General features: G+C 45.1%; 1 protein-coding gene across 7 annotated transcripts in view; it reads right to left on the bottom strand.

Annotated features, from left to right (window-relative positions):
- Positions 1–12,275, bottom strand: part of LOC142576105 (uncharacterized) — a 383,690-nt gene that overhangs the window by 367,167 nt on the left and 4,248 nt on the right. For all 7 annotated transcript variants that reach the window (XR_012826784.1, XR_012826786.1, XR_012826781.1 and 4 more), the window contains exon 2: positions 4,092–4,243. Coding sequence is in view for 1 of the 7 variants with exons in the window: in XM_075686055.1 (XP_075542170.1) it covers positions 4,092–4,097 (6 nt within the window). In the remaining 6 variants the exon portion in view is untranslated. The remainder of the gene's footprint in view (positions 1–4,091; positions 4,244–12,275) is intronic.

Below are 12,275 nucleotides of genomic sequence, written 5' to 3'. Positions count from 1 at the left end.
AGGGAGGAATGCTTGTCATTTTTTTTTTGTTTAGGGAAGTGGTTTCCGTATGTAAAGGAATCACGGGTCTCTTCACGCTTGGCTGTCCGGCCGCGCGATGAGAAAAGGACGCAAGAAGAGCAGACGAACTGATGGTGAAAACCTAAGCTACATGCATGAAAGCTGCATGAAAACTACAAGAACCAACTACAACCACAGGGAACTTTGAGGCACATTACACAGCACATATATTAGGCTAGAACAATTAAGGTTGCCGTGAGTCTCAGAAACACGGGCTAAACCAACTTGCTGTATAGTGGACAGGAGAGGAAAGGAGAATTTGTAGAATTGAGAGGCGATGACTTTACGACTTAGAACACGCCTCGATGTTGGTCGTTGAGGAAAAGATGGCTCTTGACAAACCGGCAAGGACGCTCAGCAGCCAGCGCGCTTCCGAGTCGCAATGCACATAGCAGGAATGGCCAGCCTGTCCAGCGGAAAACTTGCGCGCGAGCCACAGTGCTTGGAGCACGTGTGGCCATTAGCCAGGGCATGAACGGTGCCCCACTCCGACGCCGTGCCTGGGATCTTAAGTGTTCGATGCTATGGGTTCCACGGAAGGCCAAGCCACGCTACGAGCTGCAGTATTTTTCCTGGCGAAAGCCTTGGCCAAGGCCAACGGCCGGGCACCCTTTCCATAGACGGCCGCGTTCCGTGAGCGTTGATCTCCGGCGTCTGACACTTCAGCTTTCTGTCTTCATTCTCCCCTTGACTAGGCGCCTGTTGGGCCATGAAGCATTTGACAACGTGCTAGTCATACGTGGCTCAATCGTGCCATGACACATCTTCGGAATAACAGATGGCCATCGCTGATATGATGACATCATAGGGGCGTGATAGCGAAAGAACCCGTGCTCGCTTCGTCGTCGGCGGCGACGCTGTCTTTCACTCATCATTATCACACCCTCACAAGAAAGTGGTTACGATACAAAACAGCTTTTTCTAAATACTGCAACACATTGATGAACAGTAACACTCACCCCAAATGCCTGACACCGAGATCAGACATGCAAAAGGTTGAGAGACCTAACAACGCATGTAGAAAACATGGTTAAATGTTCTCACGCTAACTTTCTGGCAAACTAAACAATGTCACAGCTATATAAATAAAAGTAGAAAAACGAAAAATGAAGAGAATTAAACAGCACTCAAATGCCACGATCTGGCACTCTCGCTAGGCTCAGAGTCAATATCGTTATGAATGCCTAGAAGACCAATCTAGAGGAGCTGTGTTCTGTCTAAAAGTCTTTAGGTAATTTCAACATTTTTTTCTCGAATCCCACAAAACACACATCAGTGTACACACACATTTCATGTAACAAAAGCAGTCTCAGACAAAGCGAGACACCGATAAACCAGTTGTAGGTGGATACCTAAATTAGTTCAAATGACATATAAGAGCTCACATCACATACTTCATAAAGTTTAAAGATCCTTAATGAGCCAGCGGAAAGGAATGCAGAAATACAAAAGCCTTTTCTATCGTGCCTGCAGTGCCAGTTTGTAGAAATACTTTCTCTTTGCTTATAGATGTTGACAAGTTCGACTTCGCCCCGCCATCTACTAGGCGCGTGGTTACCTCAGATGGAATAGCGGATGCCCGGAAAAGCCGTGGTCGCGAGTTCGAGACCCGGACCAGGACGAAGTTTTTTTTACTGCGACGGTTCTCTTTCCAGGAACTCGCACGGGTTTATTTTGTAGGAAATTTTACGATTAGGTGGACCTCTCATTTTCCCTTCATTAGTTACTGTTTTCCACATTCCGGGCTGCTGCAGGACTATTACGTCAAAAAATTTCTTTGCACATCACATCTCTAAAGTGGACATGCTTTCTAATACGCAGCTCAAGAAATCCACCTGAGGAGAAGCTTCTTGTCCTCACTGTGCTTGGTAGCACAAGCTGACATGGCGACTTTGAGGCGTGGCACCGCCTTTGCCCGCGAATTGTTGCTTGCAGATAGCGCGTTCTCCGTTTTCTCTGAGTCCCTCTACTGTCCATACTTACTCATTATCCTGGGTCACATGCATCTCTTCTATATTTAGCAACGTGGTCCACGTTGATACGTATATTATATATCTCTTTATGTAGACATTTATTATTCCCATTTTGTTTCTATAGTAAATCAGTTTCGTAATAACCCTCATATAACCAATGATATTCGTTCTCCTTTGGTGTTCGGAACAGAACTCCGTAGCATCCTGCACAATACCTGTAGGCAAGCTTTTCCCAGGCTCGACCCCCTTCCTAATGACGTAGGCATTTTCTGAGCCTTCAGATCAGCCCATAGATGTCCTCCTAACCATTCATTCGGCGGTGCTATCTTGTGCGAAAGACCTCTTAAGTTACCAGGCCCGATTCTTAGGTCTGAGCCAACCTTCTGTGCTGTATTATGCTAGAACCAACACCAACAAGAACAATTGCCGTTATGTCTATCAGCGCCGCACATACGGTCACGTTTATGGTAGAGATCCTGACCACAATGCACTTTGGATCTCATCCTACTAAGGACTTCGGCACTAGCTACGTTCCGTAAGTCTTCGACCCGACTAATTTTATCAAGACTGCTTCACTTGAGCACATTTGTACAACAAGTGTTGCCCAATGATATCGACGCGAACTCTCTATCCTCATAATGCCTACCGCGGACGCCAGAAATGTAAAAAAATTACGAGACAATCATGACGTTGGGTTGTCGTGCTGCGCAATGAGAACAGGACGCAAGAAAAGCAGTCGAACTCATGATGAAAACCCAAGCTACATATATAACAACTACAACCAAACTACAAACACACAGATCATTAAGGAAAATGGCATGACAAATATATTAGGCTAGAAAAAGTAAGGTTGCCGTGGTGTCCTAGAAACAAACAGTTCAAAACAGCTCACGGTACGGTAGAGAAGATGAGAGGTTGCCGAATTCAGGGGCGATGACATCACGACGTTGAGCACGCTTCGACACTTTACGGCGAGGAAAATATGGCTCTTGACAACCTGGGGTCGACCGCTCAGCAGTGAGTCTGAATCGGAGTCGCAGTGCAGCCTGCAGGAAGGGTCAGTCTGTCCAGGTGAAAGATTGCGTGCGAGCCGGTGTGTCGGGCGCATAAGCTGCCATTAGCCAGGCCACGAACGGTGTTACGCTGGACAGCTGACATAGGAGATGCCTTGCCCGCGATCCTCAATGCTCGCGGCCAAGGGTCTCACAAGATGCCAAAGCATGCTCCGAGCTGCATTACTCGTACTTAATGAAAAAAGAGAGCGCTACGAAGACAAGGACGAAAGAACAACGAGTACGACAGACAAGGCGCTACTTCCAACTAAATGTTTTTTGAAGAAACAGAACTTTAAATAGATGCAACCAAGATCCTTGTCTTCGTAGCGCTCTCTTTTTTCATTAAGTATGCTCAACCAACTCGCCCACATCAAGCTTCTGCTGCATTACTCGTGCTGGCGAAAGCCTTGGCCAAGAGCAGCGATCCCTATGACTATGCGTGTGTCTGACCACGAGCCATTTCGCCACGGGCTCGCCATACATGACCCAATAGTGGCAAGACCAATCTTCTGAATAACACGTCGGTCGCTGATTTGGTTGGGAGATCACGATGGTTCAATGGCGAAGGAAACCGTGCGCACTTAGCCGTCGTCGGTATCGTTTTCTTTCCCTCATCACACCGTAAATAAAATCGCTTCTCATTTTTCGCCTGCCTTTCTTGAAATTTATTGTTCGTCTCTCACTAGGGTTTGCGCTACCCGTTGTCATGACCGAAAGCCAAATGAAACATTTTTTTTACAGCGCACCTGTTTACAGCTAGGGTTCCGTGCATTTTCCATGTTCGCAAACAAAACTGTGTGAGCAAGAACTATCGTCATCAGCAGTAGCTAGTGCCACTGCTCACGCGTTCGTCGTCTTCTTCCACAGATGGTTTTTCTGCCGCTTATCATGCCAGCGTTCTCATACTGCCCCTCCCCCTGCGAAGGCGCTGACGGCACTGGCCCGCTGGGAGTCGGTGCGGTGATTGCACTCTCCAATTTTTGTCTCTAAACATTTTTCTTACCTTCATCGTCGCCTTCCTCCACCTCTGGCTCCAATGCCTCTCATCATGCTAGCCTTCCCAGACTTCCCCTCCCTCTGCGAAGGCTCCGACGGCACTGGCCTACTGCCGGTCGGTGCTGTCATTTCGGTGTCCAATTCATTGCTTCATTATATCTGGAAAGGAAAACACGAATGTATAGCACGAATTACCGCTGATGTATAGAAATAAACGTGTGTGTGTACGTTTCGTTACCATGGCCAACGACCAAGACAATAAATATGTTCGCACCTTCGGCCCGAACTCTGTGTCACCACGTTGTCGTCTTCTACACAGCTTCGCTGGTCGTCCAATTTCACAGAATAGAATGGCTCGTAATTTTTTGTTCTGACTCTCATCTATCACTGTAATAAAACTTTATGGTGCAGTATTCGCAAATTTTCACTTTCGTGTCTATGTGCTGTTTTGGCATCATCGCAATAATGTGCCCCGAAGTGCTGGTGTGTCGGCTCGTGCACGCCTCATATATATCATTTGGTATGCACTCATCGAGCACAGGCAATGTGAACCGCAGCCCGACAAACTCCACTGTATATACACCATATATTGAATGATCCCGCCCTTTCATAGACGATGATGGAAGCATAAAGTTGAAGTGCAGGATTCGAGACATCGAGAGCGCTGCTGCCATCTCCGTCGTGGAACTTATGGTAAGTTCTAGGACTCTCTTTATCTCCATATTCACTACACGAATGACGAAAGTTGCATGTACCGAGCAGTACACAGACATAGACATGGCTTCTGTGCGGCGGCCCCGCTGGCCGGAAGCTGCAACAGGATTCACACCGGTGAAGTGGGCATTCTGGACGGTGCTCTTTCATCGTCTGCTACCGTGGGCTGCCGCGCTTCTGATCGTGGCGATGCAAGCAGGTCGCTTAATTCGTATTTGAAAGCGGCCACTTCGCTTCCAACTGTAAGGAAAACGAGTGTATAGATAGACCTATGATGATATAAATCTCACCCTACACGTCAGCATAAATGACGCTGCCGTCATGCTTGCTGGACTTTTGTTTATTGAAGAATTACCTGCTTTAGAAGAGCGTTTGCTGTACACGTCGATTACTATGATGCCGCGATGGCTCGACTGATAGCTCTTGAAAAATTAGAATGTTATATAACTGAGGTTGTGGATCCTGTGTTCAGTGAACGCAGTGCAGTGACTCGAAGAGCATTAGCGCACTTGAACTGGTCATTACACGGTGAAACATCCACTATTAAATTAAATTATGGGGTTTTACGTGCCAAAGCCACTTTCTGATTATGAGGCACGCCGTAGTGGAGGACTCCGGAAAGTTTGACCACCTGGGTTTTTTTAACGTGCACCTAAATCTAAGTACACGCGCGATTTCGCATTTCGTCCACTTCGAAATCCGGCCGCCGTGGCCGGGATTCAATCCCGCGACCTCGTGCTCAGCAGCCCAACGCCATAGCCACTGAGCGACCACGGCAGGTGAAACATCCACTTTTACAGCAGTGCCAGTAAGAGACGTTCGTAAAAGATTGTCATGTTGTTTAAGTTAAAATGGGCAAAATATATGCGGGGTAATGTATTTCTTCAGCTCTATATTTTTCAGCCTTGGAACGACAAGCTGACAGTGTGTGGCCATGCAGACTCCGGCCCACTTTATTTATTTATATGTACATACTGCAGTCTATACAGTCCAAGCAGGTGGGCGTATTTCTGCAAAAACTCCTGTAGGACAAGAATGATATGTGCTCTTGTGCTAGACATATGGAACAGAAAAAAGGAAGAGAGCAAAAAGAAAAAAAAAGGAACAAGTTGGCCTTCTTGTATTGCAAAGGACGATATTCACACCATCAAAACATGCACTCGGATAGTCAATATCATATCAAAATAACAAGTTAACATCAGAACAACATGCATGTGCATAGGCGATAGTGAAAATAACATGAATAAAAGAGGGAAAAATAACATTCTGTATTATTGTGCAAAATACATTAGTAGTGTTTGCTCAAAATTATCAGCATAGAAAATTTCTTAGGATAGACCATTCCACTGAACAAAAGTACGAGGAAAGGATGAATTTTTAAAAAGGTAGTGCGTGCGCGGAAAGAGACCAAGTTGTGAGCGTGACGTTGTCGAGACGCGCGTGATATGTAAGGTTGAATGTATCTTCGTCCATTAAATTCAAGCGACTTGTCGCACATCGTGAACAGAAATTTTAGTCGTGCCACAGTACTTCGTGCAACGTTCTTCAAATCATCGTCTGTGACCACATCGGTTTGGGACATAAAAGACAGTCCGCACCTTTTCTTCGGCAGTGGGCACGGCGAAACCGAAGGGATCATGCCGCTCACCAAAAAATTTATGTTCCTTCCCCAGGTTAGCTTGTCTGTCTCTACATTCCGCAGTAACGATATTACATTGGTGGTTTTGCCATGCCGACGGACATGCTTGTCAATTGCTTATGACTGTGTCTGTGTCTCTATATTGCTTGTCTATGGAGACAATGAAGAAAACCCAGGCCCTACATTTCAACAAATGTTTGAGAGCCTTCAGTCAGGGCAAGCAAGCATATTAACTGAGCTTACTGGTATTCGGGAGCGTCTTCCATCGAATCAACAAGCCGTCGCCACTCTTAATACACGATTGAATGCAATCGATAATCTACTGCTAGAAATTAACAAAAGAACCTCCCAAATTCAAACACTAGAAGACAAACTTTGGGCTTTAGATCAAGTAGTTGCGAAACAGAACGAAATAATAACTGACCTTGAAGACCGCAGTCGCCGATAAAACTTAGTGGATTTTGGCGTCAAAAAGCAAGACGCTGAAGTTGATAAAACGTTACGAAAATCAGTCATTGATGGCATTCTTTTCAAAGAAACTGCAGAAATCATGCAAATCTATCGTGCGTATTCATCATCTTCGAAAACAGCCACGAAAAAGACCTGTTATTGTATCTTTCCAAGACTTTTTGAAAAAAGACGCCGTTTTTCGCAATATGCCTAAGCTTAAGGGTAGTGGTATATCTATAGAGAATGATTACAGCCTGCCTGCTTTACAAACGCATGAAGGGCTTGGTCCCGACGGTCTGAAGCGCGGCAACAGACGATAGCAGACAACAAAGTGCCCCACCCACAGCGCTAACTGCGCCTGCCTGACACTCGTTCAAGCCTCCTGCCGATGGTGGTGCCGAGCAGACGCCAAGCGCTCCGATCTTCCCTTTAACAGTGGTCTGCTCTGTACATTGCACAAACGGGTGAATTAATCTTTGCATATTTACGCAGCAGTCTACGCTTGTCTTCCCACATAGCTTCCTTTTAGTCGCCCCGCACATTGGATCATTTAAATGACTCTTCGTTGCGTTTCAGCCGATAAGTTTCAATTCGTTACAGTTTAACTTTTAACGCTTTTAACGTTTATCTCCTAAGGTAGTTAATATCAGCGTCCTTACCTTCGGACTCAATGCGAATAATTTCTATCAGTAATAATCGTAAAAAGAACGGAATTATTGGAGACGACATTTCAGTTTCGCATTTAAGAACCACTCGTCTACATCCCAATTATTGAATTACTTTAGTTAACGCGAAGCAATCGGCACTCAGTAGAGACATAGACATTCGCACTTATCATGTGTGTGCGGATGGCTCAGCTCCAATATAAATAACTCCATTAGAATAGCTTTTGTGTCTGTCCTGCGAGATTTTGCCTCATGAAAGCATACAATGTCGATCTCGCTAAGCTACCAGATCGTAGCATTTATATTCATGTTTCTCAGGTTCGTGCCTTATATATGCATATTGCAAGGTGCCGAGCAGACGCCACGCACTCCGATCTTCCGTTTAACAGTGGTCTGCTCTGTACATTGCATAAACGGGTGAATTAATATTTGCATATTTGCGCAGCAGTCTATACTTCTCTTCCCACATAGCTTTCTTTTAGTCGCTGCGCACATTGGATCATTTAAATGACTCTTCGTTGCGTTTCAGCCGATGAGTTTCGTTTCGTTACAGCTTAACTTTTAACGCTTTTAACATTTATCTCCTAAGGTAGTTAATTTCAGCGTCCTTACCTTTGGACTCAATGCGAATAATTTCTATCAATAATAATCGTAAAAAGAACGGAATTATTGGAGACGACATTTCAGTTTCGCATTTAAGAAGCACTTGTCTACATTCAAATTATTGAATTACTTTAGTTAACGCTAAGCAATCGGCACTCAGTAGAGACATAGACAATCGCACTTATCATGTGTGTGCGGATGGCTCAGCTCCAATATAAATAACTCCATTAGAATAGCTTTTGTGTCAGTCCTGCGAGATTTTGCCTCATGAAAGCATACAATCTCGATCGCGCTAAGCTACCAGATTGTAGCATTTCTATTCATGTTTCCCAGGTTCGTGCCTTACATATGCATATTGCAAGAACAGCTAGTAGCGCGTACAATATTAATTACGATAGCTATTATATGAGCACTCCCGGCGCACTTCTACGTCAGCGTCACTGTCGGGGTTATGAAGTTCCTTATAAAGTCCACGGGCGATAATGTCGTCGCCGCGCACCGCATATTATACTTGCTAGTGAAAGCGCGCGAGGGTGAGCCGGCGATCGCTGCTCAATCTCGCGCACGGAACAGCGGAAAGCGGAGAGAAAGCGCGCCACCTTACGTAGCACGCAAGGCTTCGGGGGGATAGTAGGGAGGAAGGCGCGTTCTACTCCACGCACCCCTGGCAGCCGCGCCTGCCCGGCCCGGCAGCTCTATCTGGAAAGCAATCTGCGATGGGTATAGAGTGCACGCTGCGCTGTGTTTTCAAGGCGCCGTTCGCGTTGATACGACCGGCTGTACAAAGGTAAATTCGCTCGCTGCTGCTGCCGCGTTTCCTGACTGCAGCGTATTGACCGCGAGTTTGCACGGTCATCGAGTGAGATCTGTTCACGTTGTCTTGTGCGTTCTTTGTTAATTTCACTATACTTGCGGACGACTTTCTGTGGCTGTAAAGGGACATCTACGGGGGCAAAGCACGAACAAGTGCGAGTGCCTCTGCAAGAGTCCCGCCTTTTAAACCCGTCAGTTAGGTATGGGGGGGAAAACAAAACGTAAATACTTTATTCGCAACAATTAAAAAGACAGAACACACCACAATCATCAGCCTATTTACGTCCAATGCAGAACGAAGGCCTCTCCCTGCGATCTCCGATTACCCCTGTCCTCCGCTAACCGATTCCAACTAGCGCCCGCAAATTTCCTAATTTCGTCGCACCACCTAGTCTTCTGCCGTGCTCTACTGCGCTTCCCTTCTCTTGATAGCCATTCTGTCGCCCTAATGGTCCAATGGTTATCTAATCTGCGCATTACATAACCTGCCCAGCGCCATTTTTTCTCCTGTCTATTAGAATATCATCTATACCCGTTTGCTCTCTGATCCAAACCGCTCTCTTTCTGTCTCTTAAAGTTATGCCTAAAATTCTTCGTTCCATCGCTCTTTGCGCATTCCTTAATTTGTTCTCAAGCTTCTTTGTCAGTCTCCAAGTATCTGCCCCATATGTAAGCACCAGTAAAAATGCACTGGTTGTACACCTTCTTTTTCAATAATGGTAAGCTTCCCGTCAGGAGCTGAGAATGTCTACCGTAAGAGCTCCAGTCCAATTTTTATTCCTCTTTAAATTTCCTTCTCAGGATCAACGTTTCCTGTGAATAATTTACCTAGGTAAACGTACTCCTTCAGACTTTAGAGGATGGCTGCCAATCCTAAAATCTTGTTCTCTTGCCCGGCTATTCATCATATCTTTGTCTTCTGAATAATAGTCTTCATCCCCACTTTTACAATCTCTCTGTTAAGATATTCAATCTTTTTGTCGTAACTAGTCTGCCGCGGTGCTGAATAGAGCAATGTCTTCTGGAAACCGAAGATTGCTGCGATATTCGCCCTCAATCGTTACTCCTAAGCCTTCCTAGTTTATTCGTTGGAATACTTCTTCGGAGCGCGCAGTGAATACCATTGGAGAACTTGTGTTTCCTTCTCTGACCCCTTTCTTTATAGGCACGTTCCTACTTCTCTAGAATTAAGGTAGCTGTTGAATATCGTAGATATTTTTCCACGGTATTTATTTAAGCGGTCTGTACTCCTTGAATACGCATTGCCTATATGGCTGCTGGTATCTCTACTGAATCAAATGCTTTTTCGAAAATCTATGAAAGCCATATAGAGAGGCTTATGGTAGTCTTCAGATTTCTCGATAACCTGATTAATGAAATGGATGTGATCCAATGTAGAATATCCTTTCCTAAAGCCAGCCTGCTCCCTTGGTTGACTAAAGTCGAATGTTGGCCTTATTCTATTGTATATTATTTTTGGTACATATTTTTCCATAATACTAGGAGTAAGCTAATGGGCCTATAATTTTTCCGTTCTTTAACGTCGCCCTTTTTGTGAATTAGTATCATGTTTGCATTCTTCCAGCTTTCTGGGACCCTTGCAGTCGATAGACACTTCGTATAGAGAGTCCCCAGTTTTCCTAGCATTATGTCACCACCATTTTTGAATAAATCGGCAGTTATTCCATCCTCTCCTGCCGCTTTACCCCGTTCCATGCCTTGAAAGGCCCTTCTGACCTCATCTCTAGTTATAGGAAGAGTTTCTGTATAGTAAGAGTCCTTAGAGATTGCTGATTATCTTACCCTGGTCATCTTTCAGTGCGTAAATCTTGGTTTGTCCTATGCCAAATTTCCTTCTCACTGATTTCAGCCTGCGTCCATCTTTTAGGGCTTCAGTCTTTGTCACGTTATAATTTCGAATATAACTTATTTTCGCCTTGTTGATCAGTTTTGTCAGTTCCGCGAATTCTATCTTATCTTGAGTTGGACACTTTCATTCTTTGTCGTTTCTTTATTAGTTCCTTTGTTACTTGGGAGAGCTTGCTGATGGTCTTGGTGCTTTGCCTCCCACTTCAATTGCTGCCTCTGAAGCCAACCTAGTTATGGTTTTATTCATTAGCTCCATGTCATCATCATCTCTCTGTCTCTGTTCTAAGGCAGCATACTTTTTTGCATGTACCTCCCTAAATTTGTCTGCTTTTGCCCTTACTGCCTCTATGTTGACCTGTTTTTTCTTGACCAAGTTTACTCTTTCTCTGTTCAAATTAAGATGAATCCTGGCCCTGACTAACCTATTATCACTGCACTTTACCGTACCTATCGCTTCTACATCCTGCACTATACTGCGATCGGCAGAAAGTATGAAATCGATTTCATTTCTTGTTTCACCATTAGGGCTTTTCCATGTCCATTTTATGTAGCTACGTTTCCTGAAAAAGGTGTCCATTATTCTAAGCTTATTCCTTTCTGCGAATTCTACCAGCATTTCTCCTCTAGCGTTTCTAGAATCGACACCGCAGTTGCCAATTGCCTGTTCACCCGCCTGCATTTTCCCTACTTTTGCATTGAAGTCACCCATTACTACTGTATACCGCATTTGCACTTTTCTCATCGCTAATTCAACATCTTAATCAAACTTATCTACTTCCTCATCTTCGTGACTGGATGTTGGAACGTAGGTTTGTCCTACCGTTATTCTCTACACCTCTTATTGAGTTTCATTATGACTACTGCTACCTTCTCATTGGTGCTAAAAAATTCGTCACCGTTACCCGATATGTCCTTGTGGATTAGGAATCCTACCCCGTATTGTTTCTTATCCGGGAGACCTCTATAACACAGGACAGGGCCGTTATTCAGCAATGTGTAAGCCTCATCAGTTCTCCTAATCCCACTGAGGCCGATAATATCCCAAACCATGCCTTATAGTTATTCGAAGAGTCCTGTTAAGCTAGCCTCACTCGAGATGCTCCGGGTGTTAAACGTTGCAAGGGTGAGTTTCCATTGGCGGCCTGTCCGGCCCTAGAAATTCTTAGCGACCTCTGCTACGTTGCAAGTCTGACCGCCGCCTTGGTCAGGTGCTCCGCAGCCGCTGGGGACAGAGGGCTATTGGTTATTAGAAGATATCATTTGGGAAGTTGTGGTCGATACTCTACCAGGGTGGCCAATTCCTGTTCTGGTGAGGGAGTGTCTTTGTTGCAAATTAGTGGGCCTTCCTAATTTGGTTGCACCTGGATTGGTATAGTGCCACTCGCTCTCGGCATTTTTCGCCGGTGTAAGGCGTCAATCCAAGCCTGCAGATGTTTAC

Source organism: Dermacentor variabilis, chromosome 3 (assembly GCF_050947875.1).
Source record: "Dermacentor variabilis isolate Ectoservices chromosome 3, ASM5094787v1, whole genome shotgun sequence".
Classification (NCBI taxonomy): Eukaryota; Metazoa; Arthropoda; class Arachnida; order Ixodida; family Ixodidae; genus Dermacentor; species Dermacentor variabilis.
Note: the sequence above shows the minus strand (reverse complement) of the source record. Positions and strands in the feature narration are given on the sequence as shown.